The sequence below is a fragment of the Chanodichthys erythropterus genome, chromosome 10 (assembly GCF_024489055.1).
Source record: "Chanodichthys erythropterus isolate Z2021 chromosome 10, ASM2448905v1, whole genome shotgun sequence".
Taxonomy (NCBI): domain Eukaryota; kingdom Metazoa; phylum Chordata; class Actinopteri; order Cypriniformes; family Xenocyprididae; genus Chanodichthys; species Chanodichthys erythropterus.
The window spans coordinates 40,314,937-40,338,462 of record NC_090230.1 but is presented as its reverse complement, the minus strand read 5'-3'; the positions used below and the strand labels follow the sequence as shown (position 1 = coordinate 40,338,462).

Genomic DNA, 23,526 nt, shown 5'->3' with positions numbered 1-23,526 from the left:
TATGGGTGCCATACACATATTACTTCGATTAGAACAGAAACACTATAATAACTGTGAGTGCAATTTCGAAAAGGTAATAAAAACAGATATATACACAAATACAGATACAATTATGCAAGGGTATAATACAGAATGCAGACTTACATTAGGCTGTATGGACTGTCTTGTGTATGAGCTCAAATTAGATCAAATTATGAATCAGCAATAATTAAAATTCCATTGTTTATTTTTACAAAGATTTATGTAAATGAATCACTCAATCTGCTGAGTTGGGAACAATCAGTGTTGACTAATGCTTCCTGAAATCAATTAGACCTTTAATATCCTATTGCTTCTCTAATATGGGCTTCCTGCTACTTAAATTTAATATTGTGTAATGTTCCATCTGGTCACAAATTTTATCAGTGTAATAAGCGAGAAGGGAACGCTCCCTCCCCTGTGGGTCAAATGAGGAGTTGAAGATGACAGGAACAGGAGAATAACAATAGAGAGAGATTACTGAAAGATGGTTACTAAAGAAATAGATATAACATGGGTTTAAACCCTCACAGATTAAATCTTGCTCTCATGGAGACAAATTAACAGGTAAACAGATGAAAACAAAGCCTGGGAAAGGTGAAGTCAGGTGCAAACCCTACCTACTCAATGTTTGAAAAGACAGGTAAACAGTCACAGCTGTGATGCAAGAATGGGTGGAACATCTTAAACTGACGTAAAACCTAAAGAGGTTATTATACATTCCATTGAAATAAAAGCTGTGCCTGTTAAAAGCAGCTTTACCTGTTAGTCCATGGAACTGATATACCAGAGATAAAAAAAAAATACAGTCACAGTTTTAATATATTGCCTGTTTCTCAAAAAACATTCTGAAAAAGCATTATGTCTTTTAAAATAATCAACCCCAGGGTTCATGAACAAGCCAGTTGATTCCAAATTGAAGTCATTATGCTTTAAATATGCATTAAATGAATGGATGTATACTAAAATAATTTTGATTATTATAATACTTGATTGATTATTGATTTAAAACAGTTAATATGTAGCTTTGCTGGAGGGGAAGTGCTCTACTTGTGCTTTGGAGGCTGGGTGTGTGTTGAAATTTTGGTTAAAGTGGGTGGTGCACATAACTCAGTGATCACTGATACACTTTACAAGACAGTGAAACCTGGCCGTTTTTAAGTTACTGAGAAACTTTTGTCTGTTTTTAGATTTTTCTGAAGTTTGGAAGGACACATTTTAGCAGGCTATTCTGTGGGAAAGCAGGCTGCGGTTGTTAACAGAGAGACATTTCTGCGTGAGAGAAGAATATCCATGGTTTGGTGCGTCTGTGCAGATCATGATGTGAAGCACAGAGTCATGTCTACACAACTATCCTCAAGGTATGTGGTTTAAAATGAATTTATATTAATTGTGAATGAATAAATCAAATATTTTGTGTTCATTTTATGATTAAAATGTTGCCATGTGCTGAAAAAAGAGCTTCGGACTGTACCAAATCTGTTGGTTTGGTAGTTTTATAGACGGTTGCATGTTATTTACACAAGTTTATTTAATATTTTTTATTGTTAATTACAGGTGTCAGGTGTGATTTTTTATTTTTTTTTTTATAAATTAGAATTAAATAGTCATAAATAAATTGTTTATTATTGTTGTAAATTGTATATCTTTTTTTAGTCTAAGTAGTTACACAATCAAAAGTTTCCATATTAAAAGACAACAGCATAACATTAATTTCCATGGTTAGTTATGTAATGACAGACTGGTACTTTATCTAGTAATCAAAATACTGTCAAATATAGAATAGCTTATGTATTATATTCAATATACACTACTTTTTTTGAAATAAAAAAATTAATACTTTTATTCAGCAAGGACAAATAAAATTGATCAAAAGTGACAGCAAAAACATTTACAATGTTACAAAATATTTCTGTTCTTTTGAACTTTCTAATTATCTATTTAAGATTCCTAGAAAAATGTATCATAGTTTTCATAGAAAATTAAGCAGTTTTCATAACTGATAATAAGAAATGTTTTTTGAGTATCAAATCAGCATATTAAAATGATTTCTGAAGGATCGTGTGACATGGAAGACTGGAGTAAGGATGCTGAAAATTCAGCTTTAACATCACAGGAATAACTTTAAAAATGATGATATTAAAATACAAACCAGTTATTTTAAATAGTAATAATATTTCACAATATTACTGTTTTACTGTATGTCTGGTCAAATAAGTGCAGTGTTGGTGAGCAATACAAATTTAAAAATCTAAAGACATGTAATAATTTTTTCTTCCCTTTAAGAATGATATTAATAAAAAAAAAAATACTTAGCATTATTTTGCACTTTTCAGAGAGATTTTAAACACTGCGCCAAAAAAGAAGAAAAAAAGCTTTGTTACTAATTTAGCTATTCATCAATATTCATTAAATATTTCCTCCTAATGCCTAATCACTGATAACAGTCACTTTCTTTTTACTGTACATTAGATCTGGTCAGGTTTATTTAATTGCACACCCACTATTGATTTAACATTAACAAACTAGGAAAAGGTTAAGCAAATGTTTGTTAAAATTCTGTTGGTTATGGATTTACAGAATGAAATGGATAATCATATCCATCAAAAATGTGACAATAAATACAGCTTCATTTTGGAAATGTTATTACTTGTGACTTTTATGTAATTTCTTTGCATCTGATGCCAAGTGAGGTTTCTTTCTGTATATTTCAGAGAGATGGCAAAAACACGATTAAGTAGACGGAGCTTTGGACTCTGGAGTCGTCTGGATTTTGTGTTCTTCCTGGTTCTGCTCCTGGTGTGCCATCCAGGTAAAGTCTCATGATTGTATAAGACACACCTGTGATCATTATACAGCTCTACTTAATGTCTGGGATTGTCCTCCTGTTTGCTCACCTATTGCGCCATAATAGCGAGTTTATAGAACAAAGCTAGATGATGAAGGTAAAACGTCTATTTGCACAATATGGTAACATTAAACAATGGCTTGTGTAACTTCTAATGGAGATCCAGAGGTCTTCATATCCTGCTTTCTGAATCTGCACCTGGACATATGGAGTCCAAAAGACTGCTAGTGAAACTTGTTGCATTTATGTAATTGTGTAGACATTTATTATCAGTTATTATCAGATATGATCATGTGATCCTGCATGATATTGTGTCTCAGTGGAAGAAATCTGACAAAGTTTATTCACATGATCACTGTCACAAATCTGGTTATCTGATTAGTGATCTAGAAATAGTACAGAATCATAAATATTTCTTAGTCATTTTACATCATAATTAGTGCAACATACATACATGCACACACTCAAATATATTTACAAACCTTTAAATTTAGATGTGATTAATCGCGTTCCGCTGCCAACACTGCCAATACATACGCTGATATGCTTCTGCCAGTAAGACATAGTGCTGCTGCACAAATAGCATATATCAATAACCCACAGCAGATCTGTACAGGTGGAGCTGGGGAAGGTGGAGGGTTTTAGACGAACTCTGAAGCGCACTGCAAACTGCTATAGTGAATATAACCGCCCATTTAAATGTGTGTGCAACAAGCTCACTGGTTACAGATGTTACATGGACCAATCAGTCTGTGCCAGTAGTTAACGCTGTAATTACCCATCAGCCTGCGCCATCTAGAGTTTTGTGATAGAACTATGTATATACAGTGGGTATGGAAAGTATTCAGACCCCCTTACATTTTTCACACTTTGTTATATTGCAGCCATTTGCTAAAATCATTTAAGTTCATTTTTTTTTCCTCATTAATGTACACACAACACCCCATATTGACAGAAAAACACAGAATTGTCGACATTTTTGCAGATTTAGAAAAGAAAAACTGAAATATCACATGGTCCTAAATATTCAGACCCTTTGCTCAGTATTTAGTAGAAGCACCCTTTTGATCTAATACAGCCATGAGTCTTTTTGGGAAAGATGCAACAAGTTTTTCACACCTGGATTTGGGGATCCACTGCCATTCCTCCTTGCAGATCCTCTCCAGTTCTGTCAGGTTGGATGGTAAACGTTGGTGGACAGCCATTTTTAGGTTTCTCCAGAGATGCTCAATTGGGTTTAAATCAGGGATCTGGCTGGTCCATTCAAGAACAGTCATGGAGTTGTTGTGAAGCCACACGTTATTTTAGCTGTGTGCTTAGGGTCATTGTGTTGTTGGAAGGTAAACCTTCAGCCCAGTCTGAGGTCCTGAGCACTCTGGAGAAGGTTTTCGTCCAGGATATCCCTGTACTTGGCCGCATTCATCTTTCCCTCGATTGCAACCAGTCGTCCTGTCCCTGAAGCTGAAAAACACCCCCACAGCATGATGCTGCCACCACCATGCTTCACTGTTGGGACTGTATTGGACAGGTGATGAGCAGTGCCTGGTTTTCTCCACACATACCGCTTAGAATTAAGGCCAAAAAGTTATATCTTGGTCTCATCAGACCAGAGAATCTTATTTCTCACCATCTAGGAGTCAGAGCACTTCAGGTGCTTTTTTAGCAAACTTCATGCGGGCTTTCATGTGTCTTGCACTGAGGAGAGGCTTCCGTCAGGCCACTCTGCCATAAAGCCCCGACTGGTGGAGGGCTGCAGTGATGGTTGACTTTCTACAACTTTCTCCCATCTCCTGACTGCATCTCTGGAGCTCAGCCACAGTGATCTTTGGGTTCTTCTTTACCTCTCTCACCAAGGCTCTTCTCCCCCGATAGCTCAGTTTGGCCGGACGGCCAGCTCTAGGAAGGGTTCAGGTCGTCCCAAACGTCAGAAATGTTTTGTAACCTTGGCCAGATCTGTGCCTTGCCAGTTCCTTTGACCTCATGATTCTCATTTGCTCTGACATGCACTGTGAGCTGTAAGGTCTTATATAGACAGGTGTGTGGCTTTCCTAATCAAGTCCAATCAGTATAATCAAACACAGCTGGACTCAAATGAAGGTGTAGAACCATCTCAAGGATGATCAGAAGAAATAGACAGCACCTGAGTTAAATATATGAGTGTCAGAATACTTTCCGTACCCACTGTATACACACACATATTACATATTTAAAAACCTCTAAGTTAGATGCGATTAATTGCGATTAATAGCTCTAAAATGTTTTTGGTTGCAGATTTGTTTTTAAATCCTAACATTTTATTTCCAGGTTTCGCTTTACCCCACTGTATATTAACATATTTCCCATAGTCAATATATTTAGGCTGTAAAAACTGTATAAACATCAGTTTGAATCTGCAGTCTGCATGTCTTTCCTAGTATAAAGAGGAACATCTCAGAAATATTGCTCTCTGTTCCTGTAATGGGAGTGTATCTGAGTCACTTAAAATATGGGCTGTGATCACTATTGAACACAATAGTTTAACTGAACCAACCATACAAATACAGCTCAGTCAACCTGCTGGACACGTTTTAGTCTGGCACAAAACAAAAGCCAATTTTAGCGTAGCTTATGAATCAGCTAAATGGGCAGACAAAAAGGAAGAGATAGAGACTTTCTTTCTTTCTTTCTTTCTTTCTTTCTTTCTTTCTTTCTTTCTTTCTTTCTTTCTTTCTTTCTTTCTTTCTTTCTTTCTTTCTTTCTTTCTATCCGTATGTCTATTTTTTTATGTAAATAAATAAATGCCATAAATTCAAAGTTAAATTAAAAAATAACATATACAACAGTGAATCAGACGTGGATCAAATTATGCTGTGTCTAATTCTCATACCATGCTGCATGTTGTAACGATACACATTTCATGTAATTTAATCTTTTTTTTTTTTCTTACAGTAACATCGATGAACACAACAACTGGCTATCCTGCCATCTCAGCATATGCATCATCTTCAGCCACAAATTTGACAGCAGTTACTGGAGGAACCACAGATAACATTACCAGTGCACATTCACCTACAACTGAAAGGCCCAGTAACTCATCGACAGTGCCATTAACAAACACAACAACAAAAACGTCTTCTAACATGAGCACAACAATCCCAGCAATGACACCTACGACAGAATTACACAGCACTGATAATCGAAGCACGGAAACCACACCATACACATCCACTGGAAACACAACTTTTTCTGAAACGACTACAATCTCTGCATCCACTGGAAACACAACTTTTTCTGAAACGACTACAATCTCTGCATCCACTGGAAACACAACTTTTTCTGAAACAACCACAAACTCCACATCCACTAAAAACACAACTTTTTCTGAAATGACTACAATCTCCACATTCACTGAAAACACAACAACCACAAACTCCACATTTACAGCAACAGTAAGTACTAGAAAAAGACCATTATTAGCACAAAAGCTCCATTTACATCCTACTGTCAGGCACCACATTAATAGACTCATTACCAATATCATCTTCAGCCCGAACCATCATCCTCTGCCAATACAACTGATATAACACCACCGCTGACAACCATTAACCAAACATTTACCACGACCGGTAAGACATGCAATGTAAAGATTTATCTCTGTGTGTACCAAACCACAGTTTGCACTTTCTATCTTATTTGACCCAACTTTATCTAATATTACGCTATTCTTGTCTAGTTACAGCACCCACAGCTTGTCAAAGCTGTTCAAATGGTAAATGTTACAATTTCAACAAACATAATGGCTCATTTTTCTGTCAAATGGAAGGAATACAATGCATAACTGACTCTTTTGGTCTTTATTAGTATTTTACTGGATGACTACATCTGTAGAGGTAACGGGAACACCCCAAAGTGAACAAAATGTCACAACACAGGTAAGATCAGGAATGATACTGACTCAGCTATTTAATTTAATTTAATTTTATTTCATTTAAAAAAAAAAAACAGACAGTTGAATGACATATAAAACAATTACAGTGTAAATTATGTAAATGCTTTACAGTTTTCTGTCATTCTTTGAAAAGCAGTCTGCTAACATCTGCAATGTGTTTTTCAGCTTGAGGAGCTATTCAGACGCAAACTAGATACATGTGCAATTCGGGCTGAAAGGTCTATTTCTGCAATATCACTTCCTGACATGACCGACGCAAATTTAACAGCTGTGCTTAACACAACTGTCAGTGAAAGGTAGAGTACACTGTAGTGACCTCAAGAATAAATACACTTAAATATTCTAACTTAAGGATATATTAGTACTTTAAAACCTAATGCTTATGTAATTTGTTTACTTTATTTAACTTATAAAACTGTTTTTTATCATGCATTAGTGGCTGTAACAAAGTTAATTCCTTCATTTAACGGGGGATGTTTAAAGAGCTTTCAGTTGCCATTATTTCCCTGACCTCGATTCACACAAGGACAGAGAGGGTTTACTGTGCTTTGACAGGTTGTATAACAAATTCTCCTTTTGTCTGTTCTGCAGTTCAGTAACAGAAAAACTCAGCCTGTTTAAAGTAAGTGCAGAATAAGTTATCTTGGTATTTCATCAGATTTCATATAATAAGCACACACAACATTTGCTTTTTCATTTTCCACTACTAGGCAATGGAGCTCACGTGTGATCAAAAAAATATTACAAAGTCAGTATCACATGATTCTCTCCTGCATATCAAACATATTCAAGCAATAGATGAAATGATTGTTATATAAGCTATAAGCTTAACATCATCCTGGTGTTTTCTGACAGGAATGCACAATGCTATATTCTTCTGAAGCTGAGAGCTCAGCCTGATATGTGCTGCATTATAAATACTGTGATGGAGATGAACTCGAACATCAGGGTCCGTGTGGTGGGACAAATAGAAAGAGTGGGTTAGTAAAATCTATTCATCCTAACTCCTAATTCATGTTTTATTATATTATTTATTTTTTATATTATAGTATATTATAATAGTATTACATCTCTCTCTCTCTATATATATATACACTCTAAAAAATGCTGGGTTAAAAACAACCCAAGTTGGGTTGAAAATGGACAAACCCAGCGATTGGGTTGTTTGCCCAACCTGCTGGGTAGTTTTACTTAACTCAACTATTGTTTAAAAATTACAGTATTGCTTACTTAAAATGAACCCAAAATATCTTGAAAATTAACATTTATTAATATGTTTAATAAATTAACATTTTAATTTCATTTAGATTCATTTTAAGTCAGCCATATAGTCATTTTCAAACAATAGTTGGGTTAAATAAAACTACCCAGCAGGTTGGGCAAACATTTAACCCAACAGTTGGGTTAAAACAACCCAATCGCTGGGTTTGTCCATTTTCAACCCAACTTGGTTTTTTTGTAACCCAGCATTTTTTAGAGTGTATATATATATATATATATATATGTGTAAGCAATTAGGCAATGCTGTATTGTGAATAAGTCACAGCTGAAGGGCCTTGTTAACCCCTTCAGTCGTGACTTATTCACGATATAGCACTAGCCTCGAGTACCTTAATACTTTTATAAAACGGTTACCACACAATACAAATATTAAAGCCAAAAATATGTATCAGTGCAACTTTCATGAAGTAAACTTTCACTAAAAACCTTCCTTCCGCCGGAAAAAATAGTCCCTGACCGTGAACAGCAACAGAAGTTACATTATTACGCCATTAGACTGTTTTTATGAGTGTGTCAGTCAGTAGAGAAGTCTTTTACATTGAAAAGACTGAATTGTTGTGAACACAGAACAAGATGCACCTGACAAATGCTTTGACTAGCGCTGTCAGTCATGGGAAAACCCCTTAACTGTTAAAAGGACAAGATAATACATCGGACATTTAAACAGATTTTTTTATTATGAACATAGGACTGACCTGAAGGAAAATGGTAAATCTGAATGCCGCTAATAAACTCGCTGACTCAATCTCTTTCTCACAATACTCTTTTACATACAATACAGTAAGCTTCAGTTTATGTTGCTAAGAGTGGTTGCTAAGGGTGTTGTGTAGTGATACACAGAACCGTTGGGTGAAGCGGTCATAGCCTGTTTAATCGTGAATAAAACACAGCTATTGACCAATCAGAATCAAGTACAGGAACTAACCGTTACACAAATATATATATATATATGTCAAACCAAAATTTATTCAGACACCTTGAACAATTTCATTCATTATTACAGTTTATTCACTATAGTTAAAAAAAAAATGGTAATAAAATATGACAAGATCTCAGAATTTAATCTAATTTAATTTAATCTGTTAAGATAAACTGCAATTTCCACCAGGTGTAGTATGATTGTTTCAGTATACAAATGGAAAAGTGCTTAGTAATAAGGTTTTATGCTGTCATTCTATTTTGTATTAAAATACAAGTAAATTGTACTATTTTCATATTACATAATCTAAAAGATATGAATGTTTGAGTGAGACAGATTTGTTTTTGGACAGGTGTGTGTGCGGATAACATTACACAGATCTCTGCCGGACAATATGACAAATGCAATCAATCATTCAATTATTACAATGTATGTAATGCAGAACAACCACAGAACATCACATGGTAAGTTTAGTATCAAACTGAAAAGGATGGTATCTCTATCATGCTCAAATTATTCCTACTTAAGTAGGATACAAGCTATAATTTTTTATTAAATTATAATTTTTTTTACATACTTAGTGTTCTTTATATCCTGTCTCATTTTTATATTTTCATAGTGGAAACAGTACAAATGTGATTTTTCCTCTTAATACTGATGCTCCGGAGGTCTGTCCTACTAGCCCTAGCCCACGTAAGGCTTTCTTTATTCTCTTTTATACACCTTCTCTGTACTTTAGATTCGTTACATTTCATCGCTCAGAAATGTGACAAGATCTTGTTGTTTTTCATTATACTTTCGATTATTTATGTTATTTATGTTCATGAACAACCAGACATTTATGATCAGTGGTGTCATTATGTTTTCTTTTGTTTTTCCCTAAAGCAACACCAACATGTTACTGTTCGTCACACTGCAATGGCTCAGGTAAGACAGGTTTATCATGTAAAGAGTCTGTAGTAGTCACAAAATAACTGCTTCAAATATAAATGCAGGGTATTTGGCAGGAATTTTAAATGTTATATCTACACTTCTTCCTCTATTTTAGATTTTTACTATTACACTAACATTACTTTGATTGGTGTAATGGACAACAAAGTAAGTAACATGTCTAGTGTTGAATTCAGATGTCTGAATTTGAATTAATAATCAGTCTATGAGTTACATAATGATTTGTGATATTTCTTTTTGTCAACAGATTTCTAATTTCTCAGCATGCCAAAACAAGTCGTAAGTTAGACAAATCTTACTTTATCTTTTTTCTATCTAAAACTATAAAATGTAAATTTATTTGCCAGATAATGTAATCCAAAGGACTTTATGGTGCATTCATTTTACCATTGTGTGTGTGTGAGTGTTTCCTCAAAGGTGCTAAACAGGATGTTTTGTTTTATACATTTTTGCAATATTACTTAAAACTATCTTTACTAACTGATAAAAGACTATTTATTAGGTGCACTGAAAGGAATAATATTAATATACATAATCTGTGCACGAGGTAGGGCCTTAAAAACATCAGCCAATCGTTTACGCGATTGGCCCTCTGGCTTGTCAATCACTGCCGTGACGTTCCTTGTGAGAGACGAGAGCGGCTGCGCGCTCCAGTAACTTTCCACACTCCACAGGCGCCGCATGCAGTGTTTTTGTCAGGAGACAGGAGTAACAACTGCAGATTATGAGTTACCTGCGGTGAGTCCGACATAATGAATCCACTAACACGACAGAGCGAATGCCGGTGGTAAACACTCGTGTTCCAATACTCGTGCACGAGTTTTGGGAGGCGTTCCCTTGAATGAGCTGTGAAGGAGGGGGGCTGTTCTTACACATGCGCAGTCTTTGGTTTCTCAGTTGACGAAAAGATCCCATTTAGCACCTTTAAAATCAAACTCATAACCTTAGCACAATACTCTACTATTTGCACTACAGGAACTTTAAAAATGTCCATTGAATATAGTACTTTAACACTCCTCTTTCTCTTCTCCATTTCAGAGCTGTTTGTAACATTTCACAAACTTTTATAAGTCACATTCAGGTAAGATACTTTTATGACAATAATGAAAGTAAGATGTTTTTCAGTCTTAGAATAGTTCAGATGCCTAACTATTTGCATTTTTGATTCCTGTAGAACAAACAAGTGATTTGTGAAAACAAAGTAAAGTAAGTTGAGTCTCCTTGCAGAATAATGTTATTGTAAAGTTTGTTTAAAAGTTGCTGGGTGGTTAATGCACTACTTCTTCTTCAGGATGCACTTTTGTAAAATTATAGTTAAACTAGACACAGCTATGGACGTGTGTGATATTCGCACGGCTCTAGAGGCCATCTTAGAACCACATAATAACTCTGTGATTTTTGACGGAGTTGTGAGCAGAGTGGGTAAGTGTCTTCTGTAAATATCTGTAGATATCTAATGTACATCTGAATATGTCTGATGACATGGTTATATTAATTTTCAGCAATCTGCTATAATACTTCTTCGGATCCTTTACAAAAAGCTCTCATATGGCAGCCATCTTTAAGTCATAATTTCAGTTCTGAAGTCTTCTGTATGGAGTCAAAGCGAGAAAACTTTAATGAATACTGGTTAGTAGAGCCACCTCAATGCTTGTCTTTGTATTTAATGTGTCATATACGTTGGTATATGTATATTTGTTATTTGTTTTATACATATAATATAGTAATATACATAATAGGGAAGTGCGGGGCACAAACTAACGCGGGGTTAGTTGTAACAGACATGGTTTAAATACTTCCACACACGCTAGCATGATGGAACTTAGCATATTTACTAGCTGCCATATCGACAATATATAGAGAAAAAAATGCGCCAAAATTCAAAAATCTTTGTAAGATATCACTGAACATTTATTTAACAATAGCAAAAGTACATTTCTTACTTAAAGGTGCCCTAGAATTAAAAATTGAATTTATCTTGGCATAGTTAAATAACAAGAGTTCAGTACATGGAAATGACATACAGAGTCTCAAACTCCATTGTTTCCTCCTTCTTATATAAATCTCATTTGTTTAAAAGACCTCTGAAGAACAGGCGAATCTAAACATAATACCGACTGTTACGTAACAGTCGGGATCATTAATATGTACGCCCCCAATATTTGCATATGCCAGTTTATGTTCAAGCATTAGACAAGGGCAGGATGTCTGGATGTGCACAGCTGAATCATCAGACTAGGTAAGCAATCAAGAACAATAGTGAAAAATGGCAGATGGAGCAATAATAACTGACATGATCCATGATTACATGATATTTTTAGTGATATTTGTAAATTGTCTTTCTAAATGTTTCATTACCATGTTGCTAATGTACTGTTAAATGTGGTTAAAGTTACCATTGTTTCTTACTGTATTCATGGAGACAAGAGCCGTTGCTATTTTAATTTTTAAACACTTGCAGTCTGAATAATTCATGAACACAACTTCATTCTTTATAAATCTCTCCAACAGTGTGTAATATTAGCTTTAGCCACGGAGCACTATCAAACTCATGCAGAATCAAAAGTAAACGTCCAAATAAACACTGTACTTACGCGATTAGACATGATGCATGACGAACACTTTGTAAAGATCCATTTTGAGGGTTATATTAGCTGTGTGAACTTTGTTTATGCTGTTTAAGGCAAGCGCGAGCTCCGGGGGCGGGGAGCACGAGAATTTAAAGGGGCCACAGCCTAAATCGGCTCATATTTAATGATGCCCAAAAATAGGCAGTTAAAAAAATGTATTAAAAAAAATCTATGGGGTATTTTGAGCTGAAACTTCACAGACACATTCAGGGGACACCTTAGACTTATATTATATCTTTTAAAAAGACGTTCTATGGCACCTTTAAGCAAATTTTTTAACTATATTTCAACTTTTATGAATTTCTGTTGAGAAACCATGGAAAAAAGATGAGTAAAGACTGAGAAGAAGAACCTGAACATTCAGAAAATATTATTTCAAGAAATTTACAGCATTTTTACTGGCTCGTCTATTTGTCTCGTGTTCTGTGAGAGTGTTCACTGTCAAACCACAAAATTTTTTAAATTTGAATTTCCAAAAAAATGCCATTATTTTATATGAAAAAATAATAGACAAAATATTTTAGTCTGTCATGTCTATTTTTTTTTATTAAATCAGATAACATTTTTAGCTGTCATATGGTCATGTTACAACTCGCCCCATCACATGTTACAATGTGCCTCACCTATTTCCCTTCCCTTCTTTCGGGGTAAATAAAGAAAAAAAAGTATACACTATATTATTGCAACAAAGCCACATATTTGTACCAGACACGTGTGAAATTAATGTGGAACAAAAGACATTCTCTGAACCCAAGTACATTTACACAAACTGAGAAAGTCAAAAAGCGTTTGGTTGTACCCCGCTCTCCCCTACACACACACACACACACACACACACACACATGTGCATGTGTACAATGTGAATAATATAAAATTAATAAAAACACACAATGTTTTTAACAATGCTTTTTCTTTTTATTTATTATTAATTGTACAGCTCAGTGGGCAATACAGTCATTCCCCTAAATGACAGTTGTGATTTATTTACAACCCCAGTCCAAAACATCACCACAACTCCTCCATCTTTCACAAGTACCTCACTCTCAAACACAACCATCAACTCTACAGTCATACTGGTGTCGACTTCTGTGAATGTAACAACTTTACCTGTGAATGTTACAACTTTACCTGTGAATGTAACAACTTTACCTGTGAATGTAACAACTTTACCTGTGAATGTAACAACTTTACCTGCTAATGTAACAACCTCAGGTAATTAAACACAGTAGGATATGTATTTATTCATTCATTCATTCATGCATTCATTCATACAAACGTCTGTTTTTAGAACACTGTTTAAAAAAAATGTGACATTGTAATGGCATGAGCCAAATTTGATGCATAAAAATATTTTTTTATTATACATTTAATATAATATATATACATATATATGACAAATAAGCAAATTAATGTTTTTCTTGCATTACAGTAATGAAAAAACTGAGAGATTTCAAGATATTCACCATGTTGTTGTCATAAATCAGCTGAATTTGTATCTCTTTCTCTCCCTTTCCTCATGGTATAGTGTCCTCGACCACATCAGGGACATTAGATGCTGATGAACTGTTGAAGTTGAGTGCGAATGCCTCATCTTTAAATGCCACTCAGGTGGACAAGCTTTTATCACAACTAGAGTCACTATTGTCTGGACCCAATGTCAGCCTGGCTGTGGCAAACACTTCCGTCAATATTGTCAACAACCTCCTTGATGTTCCTGTAGCTGTAATCACTCCTTTCTCAAAGAGGTGAGATCGAAGTCTTATAATGTCAACCTAGAAAGTACATTTACCTAAACTATTTACTTTTTTTTCAGCTGTACATAGAATACAGTAATAAACATAGTCTGGCTGACACTAAATCTGTTTGCCTCTGGTTACTAGGGCCATTAAAGTTGTGGACACAGTGGGTCTTAAACTGGTTGTATCAGGGACGAGTCAGTCAGTGCTTTCACAATCACTGGCTCTGGGAGTGAAGAAAGTCGATGGGGCCAACTTTCAGGAGACGTCCTTCTCCTTAGCGGAATCATCTAACCTGCAGGTAAAATCTCCATCATTTCAATTCATCTTACTGACTGTAATGTAGAATAAAAAAAAAAATACAGATACAGATAACAAATACCAATACAGATAGAGACAATATACCAATTCTGGTTTGATTTGCTTGAAAAAAAAAAATTATTATTATTATTAATAAAGTATATATATATATATATATATATATATATATATATATATATATATATATATATATATATATATATATATATATATATATATATATATATATATATATATATATATTATATATTATATATATATTATATTTTAACGTATGGGTTTCTTTTAATTGTATAACTCTTGCAGTTTTTGAAAAGTGCTTTACTATTTATATTTTAAATTAATTTTATTTATTTTTTTAAAATTAAATAAAAAAATAATTTAATTTAATTTAATTTAATTTAATTTAATTTAATTTAATTTAATTTAATTTAATTTAATTTAATTTAATTTAATTTAATTTAATTTAATTTAATTTAATTTAATTATTTTTGAGGAACTCGGAATAGCCTTTACCAGGTTATCTGCTATTATTATAAGCAGGCACTTTTGCCAGTGATCACTTTTGTATCACTTTCTATAATATTTACTACACTACACAAATGTAGTGATGATAAATGTTAATGAGTAAAATGTTTTGGATTTTTATGAGTCCAAAGTACCTGATTTGGTTATGCTGTGTTTGGCATTACAGATTCGAAGTAGCTCCGGTAAGACTGAAGCCCAGTCCAGACACATTGTGGTTAGGGTTGGGTCCACTCCTCTGGGTTCAGTCACCCTCCCAGCGTCCCTCACGCAGAACCTCACGGCTGAACAGCAGCAGCTCGCATCCAGAGTCCAGTTCAACTTCTTCCAGAAGAACACCTTCTTCCAGGTCTGGGCGCTCCTTCTGATACAGAACAATGATTTTGAATCAGATTAGTTTGCTTTCTGTTAAAATAACTGTCTCATATTTGAAATAGCTGAATTGTGTAGTGTGAACTCATATGATGTTGCTCGCACATCTCAGAACAAGATCTGCTTGTATTGCTGTAGCTATTGTGCTACATAGGAAGCTTTAATTTAATTCAGCTGAATCAATATCTGATCAATATCTGAACTCTTTTTTTGTATTTCTCCCAAATACAGGACAAATCACTGGGAAGCCGTAAACTAAACAGCGGGATTTTGGGTAGCAGTGTGGCTAACCTGAGCATCTCAGGTCTACAGAAGGAAGTGCTGATAACCCTGCGAAACACAGAACCCATTCCGGTAAAAAGAAATATAATATCACTCAGAATTAATGAAATGATCATTTAACAAACACAATAGCTCCATCCCAATCCTTCAAAGGCTGCATTAGAAAATGCTTCCTTCTTTTTCCTGGGCTGTGAAGGATAGAACGAGTGGATCCTTCCATAGCAGAAGATTCATTGCACCAGATTACACAAAATTATATATATAAAAATGCTGGATTACACTTTTAAATGCAAGTATTGTTGGTTTTCAACTTTCTCGAAAATCGAACAATACAAATGTTAAAAAAAAAACACTTTAAATCTGTTCAAATGTTGATATGCGATTTAATAGAAAGTTTATGCTCTTTATCTTGTACGTAAATGGAACAGGCTGAACATATCTAGACAGGTAGTGAACGCTTTTTTGTTTTCGGACAAGTTGAATATAACTAAAGAAAAAGAAGTCCAGTACCAATGTTACTGTCGCTCATCAACGGCAGCTGTCACAGTTGCTAGGCGGCAAGAACAGTCCTCTGTAGGCTAGACCGTCCCATTGGACAACGCTCAGTCCGACCTTCTCGGACTCCGAAGGTGTGGCCTTTAAATTCACTGTCTTTTGAAGGATGCAGCCTCTGAATTGGGACACAGCTAATAACAGATCTGTACTTCAATACAATGTTGTTATCTTGTCTTACTCTCTTTTTCTTCCTCCACAGGCTAACTATGTAGCTTCCTGTGTATTCTGGGACTTTAGCTTTAATGGTAAAAGTTGTGTTTTAATGTTCTCTTCTTTACATTTTTTTGATTTGTTGGTTTGAATTTGTGTGTTTTAAACCATGGTTACCTGTTTGCAGGTGGCTCGGGCGGCTGGAATGCTTCTGGGTGCCGTGTGCTTAACTCTTCTGCTGAAGAAACACAGTGCGCTTGCAATCACCTTACCAGCTTCGGTATTCTGCTAGTGAGTTACAGCACAAAGAATTTACATCACTTGACATTTCCTTGTTTAAAATGACATTTAGATTCTTTGGGATGCCGTAATTGTGTTTGGTTAAATTTTCCCTGACAGGACATTTCTAAGACTCCCATCCCTGAAGAGCATCTCAACATCCTGACATACATTACTTACATCGGCTGTGGCATTTCGGCTATTTTCCTTTCTATCACTCTGCTCACTTATCTGGCCTTTGGGTAAGGATCCTTTTGACCAATGAAGATTCACCATTAACTTCTCCTTTACTTTTATGTATTTACTTTAATGTCTTTCATACAGGGCTTGACATTAACACCCGCCAAATGCTGGTGGATTTCAGCAGTGGCGTGTAATGCCGTACTAGCCGCTTTGTCATGGTGAATTTTATACTGTATATATTTACATTTTAGAATTGTAGTCTTTTAAAAAGTCATCTGAAATAATAAACTAAGTGCAATGTTGTGTTGTCAAAAATATAGATTTTTCGTTACATATTGATACTGAAATATGTACTCAAAACTCAATTTCCGCAGAATAGATACACGATACCAGCTGCGCTCTCTCGCTCTCTCATCTCTCTGACAGCGAGTTGACACACAAACCCGCCGCCCCTCACTCACTCGTTTCATTTGCTCCAGATGAATATTGTTGGTGTTACAGGGCTTGAATTTCGGCGTGTATTGTGCATAATTTTACCCATTCATGCAGATTTTGTGCTCACACCCAAAGCGTGCGCACATAAAGCTGCCTCTCAGTACTAAATTGAGTTATTTTTCGCTGCTTATTGCACCTAAACAGTCAAATACAGACAAAAAGATGTCAAAATGACAGACACAGTCAGTTATGTTTTAAGTGAACATAAAGAAAACGCATGTGTAACAGTATAATGGATCTGTGCGTCAGGTCTTAAAGTGACAGCAGCCTAATATACCTGCTGCCAAATTATGAGATAGTATAAAAAATATCTGTATGTCAGTTTTCCCCATGGTATCAATGTCAAAATTGTGGCCAGTGAAAATTTTTGTGTGGCTAGTAACTTTGGAAATCCACAAGCCACAGTGGCTGGTGAGTAAAATGTTAATGTCAAGCCCTGATTTCATGTTTTTACATAAGACCAAATGCTGATTTGCTGCTCAAGATACATTTACATCAAAGTCTTTACTGTCAGTTTTGATCAGTTTAATGCATCCTTACTGAATTATTCATTTTGACTCCAAACTTTTGAATGGTAGTGGATGTATAAACATCAACTTTTTTTTAAATCTCTCTGCAGTAAACTGCGCCAAGACATCCCGTCTAAGATCCTTATTCAGCTGTGTTTGGCCTTGCTGCTGCTCAACCTGGTGTTCCTATTGGACGCCTGGTTAGCTCTGTACCCAGATGCCGTGGGTCTTTGCATCTCCACTGCTTTTTTCCTGCACTACTTCCTTCTGGCGTCTTTTACCTGGATGGCACTGGAGGCCGTCCACATGTACCTGGCCATCGTGAAGGTGTTCAACACCTACATCTCCCGCTTTATGGTGAAGATCGGATTTGCTGGTTGGGGTACGTGACTGATCTGTTACTTTCATGTTATCTGCACAAGTTTTGAAGACTGCTGTTTTGATTCTTTTGTCTGTCTTAGGACATATGAGCTCATAATTCTTTTTTCTCTGAAGGCATTCCTCTCATCGTAGTCATAATCGTCATAGCCATTAACAAAGACAACTATGGCCTTGTGAAATATGGGAGGTATGCAGATGGAGTAACAGATGATTTGTAAGTAACAATTCCTATATTTCTCAGCACTAAGTTTATATATATATTTATATATATTTCTCTATAAATTATATTTATTATTTTATTTTAGTGTTAAATTAAACCTCCCTCTTCCAGACTAAGGAAACCTTACAGTTTTCTCTCACACAGATATTATACAATTTGTTTTTTCCTACAGTTGCTGGATCAAAAACGACATTGCCTTCTATGTTGCCGTGGTGGCGTACTTCTGTCTCGTCTTCCTGCTGAACTTCGCCATGTTTATTGTGGTGATGATCCAGCTGTGCCGCATTAAGAAACAGAACCCTCACAACGTGCAGAATCGCAGCGGCTGGCACGAGGTGCGCAGTGTAGCTGGACTCACTGTGCTTCTGGGCCTTACCTGGGGCTTCGCTTTCTTCGCCTGGGGTCCTGTTAACCTAGCCTTCATGTACCTGTTTGCCATTTTTAACGCTTTACAAGGTTAGTCCCAATTTGCACAGATGCTCTACTGTTTTGGAAGACTCAGTTTAATTTCTTAATAAATACCTCTGGTGTTATTGTGCACTATTCATCAAGCTATTATAAAGAAAATTAAAAATTGCATTTTCAAAATCTTAAAAAAAAGAATTTACAAATTATGTTCTTTAGGAATGTCAAAGATAACTGTAAACTCACTGTGGAACAAAATATTTTGTGAAATCACAATACAAATACATTTTCATTGAATTGAAAATATTTCTTTTAAAGAATTAATTTATTTAAATAATTAACAATTAATTTAATTCATTTTTAATTGGCTTTAGTACAGTAAGAATATAAAAAGCAACATATATGTGAGTCTTTGGATGCCACAACATTGATAATATGTTTTCAACATTGATAATAATCAGAAATGTTTGAGCAGAAAATCAGTATTAGAATGATTTTTTTAAGGATCATGTGGCACTGATATTACATAAATTCACATATTACCTGACTATATACTAAAAACTATTATTTTTTTTTTTTTTGGATCAAATAAATGCAGCCTTGGTGAGCAGAAGAAACTTTTTTCAAAAACATAAAAAAACCCCACAATTTTTCATGGACAATGCAAAGGTACTCCTTAGAAAACGTACAGATAAAGTTACTTTTAGATTTTTAATTGCTATTTGGCGCATTGGGATCACTGAATGAAGGCTTAATAAACTAATTTTTGTGAAAACCTCAATTTCTACGAAAGTTTACTTTTTTCTCTTCTTTTGCCTGTAGCTTGAAATTAGCATGTGCACATTCTGACTCATTTTGACAGCACGGGTCACACACACACATATATATATATATATATATATATATATATATATATATATATATATATATATATATGATAAGTATGATTTTTTTTTAATGTTTTTGAAAAAAGTTTGCTCATGATCTTATATTACAGTTTAATTTAATTTTAAAATGTAATTTATTCCTGTAATGGCAAAGCTGAGTTTTCAGCATCATTACTCCTGTCTTCATTGTCACATGATCTTTCAGAAATCATTCTAATATGCTGATTTGACCTCATGTCATTCCAAACCTTCACGACTTCCGTTCATCTTCAAAACACAAATGAAGATCTTTTTAATGAAATCTGAGAGATTTCTGACCCTCCATTGACAGTCCACATCAAGTCAAGTCACTTTTATTTATATAGCGCTTTTTACAATGTAGATTGTGTCAAAGCAGCTTTACAGTGATAACTGGTATATAATTTTGGCTGCACAGCAGCTCTTAAAGAAAATGGTGTCAGTGCAGGCAGACCAAAGCACTGTTGAATATCAAATGTCAAGTGTCCCCAACTAAGCAAGCCAAAGGCGACAGCGGCAAGGAACCCAAACTCCAACAGTTGACATCAGGTGGCAAACAGGGGTTAAAATGGAGAAGAAAAACCTTGGGAGAAACCAGGCTTAGTCGGGGGGCCAGTTCTCCTCTGGCGAACAGTGCTTTGTTACGATTCAGGTAGATATCATAAGTTCATCACGCCGGTATGGACGGTTGTTGAGGAGCTGTGCCACTGGCTGTCGTGTTGAGGATGTCTTCACAAAGGATGATCTAGTTGACTCAGTCTGCTGATACTTCAGGGCTGCATTGTGGTCGTGTCAAGGCGCAGGTCCTCGATCTCACCTGGATATGGCCCGGATCCGGTTGACTACGGTAAACCTTGGGATATACAGATATACTAATATTAGCGTAGATGCCATTGATCTGATGTAACGAGTACATCTGGTGTTATAGGAAGTGTTCCCGGTTCCGGCTGACCTAATTTATGCAGCCTAACAATCCTATAACGGATTTGAAAATAAAAATTGATAATGTGTTATGTGTATGCCAGGTTAAAGAGATGTGTTTTTAGTCTAGATTTAAACTGACAGAGTGTGTCTGCTTCTCGAACAATGCTAGGAAGATTGTTTCAGAGTTTAGGTGCCACATAGGAGAAGGATCTACCGCCTGTGGTTCTAGGTATTATCAGCTGTCCTGAATTCTCAGATCGCAATAAACATGAAGGACCATAATGCTTTAAGAGCTCACTCAGGTACTGGGGAGCTAAACCATTTAGTGCTTTGTAAGTAATTAGCAAGATTTGAAAATCTATATGATGTTTAACAGGAAGCCAATGCAGTGTTGACAAAACGGGGTTCTGTTAAAAGTTCTTAAACCACTAGATTCATGTGGATTCATTTTACTATATCTTAATGAACTTTTTGAAGCGATAAAGTGATAGTTGCATGGACTGTCAATGGTGGAACATAAATCTCTCAAATTTTATTAAAAATCTTCATTTGTGTTTCGAAGATGGGTGAGTAATTGATGACAGTTTTTGTCAATCAATCAATCAATCAATCAATCAATCAATCAATCAATCAATCAATCAATCAATCAATCAATCAATCAATCAATCAATCAATCAATCAATCAATCAATCAATCAATCAGTCAATCCAGATTATTGAACAGTCCTCATTTTAACACTGTCCATTTGTCAGGGTTGTTGTCTTAAGGTGCTACTTTATTAGTTTAAGATAACAACACCCACAGTGTCAAAGATCCTCTGTGGAATCCATCATATGATCAGATGACACATGTCAGGGTTTATTTTTAGCATTCTGTTGGCATGTTGACACTAGAATGTACCCATCCCTTCGCAGGATTCTTCATCTTTGTGTTCCATTGTGCAATGAAAGAGAACGTCAGACGACAATGGAGAACATACCTGTGTTGTGGCAAACTGAGACTGTCAGAAAACTCAGGTACGAGGCCTTTGTAAGTTCATGCACGTGTCTGACTTGCTTTTATGTGGCGTATTTCTCTAACTGCCGCCCCTCTCTTTTACGCAACAGAATGGAGTCGCACAGCAACTCAGAAGATAAACAAAGCCTCCAAGGAAAAGATTTCTTCATTCCATTCATCAAATTCGAACAATTCTAGCTTATCTTTCCTGAACCATGACGGTTTGGCTGAAATGCAAAGGGGCATCGGTGAGTATTATCTGCTGGACAGGCCATGTTAATAATCTTTTTGCATACATTTATTACCTGAAATTCCTATTTGAAACAGCAGGTGATGCTACAGTATCTGATCTTTAAATGGTAGCACAACCCTCTTCCACTTCCTGTTTAAGTTTTCAGCTTGATTTGAATTATTTAAACGAACCTACTATTAACTGTGTCAACTATCTTTAATGTGTTTAAACGTTAATAGTTTAATAGTAAATCTTAATTTGGAGCTATATGAATAATTAATATTTATACATTAGCCAGATTAGATTGAATAGGAAAGAAGTGCAACATTTGAGCTTTTTGTCTGTAATCGCAGGCAACCCGATGGACGACAGGATAATAACTGCAGCAGAAGAGCCTGTCTCCGGTTCTGACGTGGTAATGAATGAGATCAATGAACAGTACCGGGGTCAAAGGTCATACTGAATGAACTAACCACAGCTGGTGTGAATGTGTGTGTGCACGTATGTGTGTCATATGGTCCAGTGAGACACTGTATTTCACTTATCTTTTAAGTTTACGTAAAGTATTGTGTGTTGTATATACAACAGAAAAGATGTATATTACTTTAAATTAAGCACTTTAATCATTGCTTTTAATTAATGAAGCTACAACCACAAACCTTTTAAACCAACAAAAAACATATCCGATGGTTTAGGGTGATGAGTTTAGTTGAACTGTGTATGAAATTAAATGATGTGCTTATTTTGTTAGGGTTCAATGACTTATTTTATGTGTCTGGAATATTCAATTCAAGTATGTTGTATGTATTTAAATTTTTGTATTTTTATAGCTTTTCAAAAATAATGAATAATACACTTATGAATAGAACAAAAGATATAGAAATTGTGGTGTGCTTGTCTGAAATAAGATTAAGACATTTATAGTGTTACAAAAGATCTATTTAAAATAAATGCTGTTCATTTGAACTCTCTTTCCATCAAAGAATCCTGAAAAAAATGTTTCATGGTTTCCACAAAACTATTAAAGGGTTAGTTCACCCAAAAATGAAAATTCTGTCATTTATTACTCACCCTCATGCCGTTCCACACCTGTAAGACCTTCATTAATCTTCGGAACACAAATAAAGATATTTTAGTTGAAATCCGATAGCTCATGAGGCCTCCATAGGGAGCAATGACACTTCCTCTCTCAAGATCCATAAAGGTACTAAATATCTAGCATATCTAAATCAGTTCATGTGAGTACAGTGGCTCAACATTAATATTATAATGCGACGAGAATATTTTTGGAGCGCCAAAAAACCAAAATAACGACTTATATAGTGATGGCTGATTTCAAAACACTGCTTCAGGAAGATTCGGAGCATTGTGAATCTGTGTGTCGAATTTGCAGTTTGGAGCGCCAAAGTCACGTGATTTCGCCCGTTTGGCAGGTTTGAACGGCGATCCGATTCATGATTCATTTATGCTCCGATGCTTCC

General features: G+C 35.3%; 1 protein-coding gene across 1 annotated transcript; it reads left to right on the top strand.

The window, feature by feature from the left end:
- Window positions 1–1,152: 1,152 nt before the first annotated feature.
- LOC137028653 (adhesion G-protein coupled receptor G2) lies at window positions 1,153–23,151 on the top strand. The gene is made up of 33 exons (XM_067397707.1): window positions 1,153–1,379; window positions 2,733–2,830; window positions 5,795–6,294; window positions 6,393–6,471; window positions 6,579–6,614; window positions 6,707–6,777; window positions 6,960–7,090; window positions 7,386–7,416; window positions 7,505–7,542; window positions 7,650–7,774; window positions 9,347–9,458; window positions 9,614–9,687; window positions 9,880–9,921; window positions 10,043–10,092; window positions 10,193–10,224; window positions 10,984–11,026; window positions 11,120–11,151; window positions 11,237–11,367; window positions 11,448–11,574; window positions 13,513–13,787; window positions 14,101–14,320; window positions 14,456–14,612; window positions 15,327–15,506; window positions 15,761–15,883; window positions 16,566–16,611; window positions 16,704–16,807; window positions 16,916–17,037; window positions 18,093–18,364; window positions 18,478–18,577; window positions 18,756–19,039; window positions 21,732–21,833; window positions 21,924–22,061; window positions 22,399–23,151. The coding sequence occupies exons 1-33, from the start codon at window positions 1,312–1,314 to the stop codon at window positions 22,506–22,508; spliced, it is 4,053 nt and encodes a 1,350-aa protein (XP_067253808.1). The 5' UTR covers window positions 1,153–1,311; the 3' UTR covers window positions 22,509–23,151.
- Window positions 23,152–23,526: the final 375 nt, after the last annotated feature.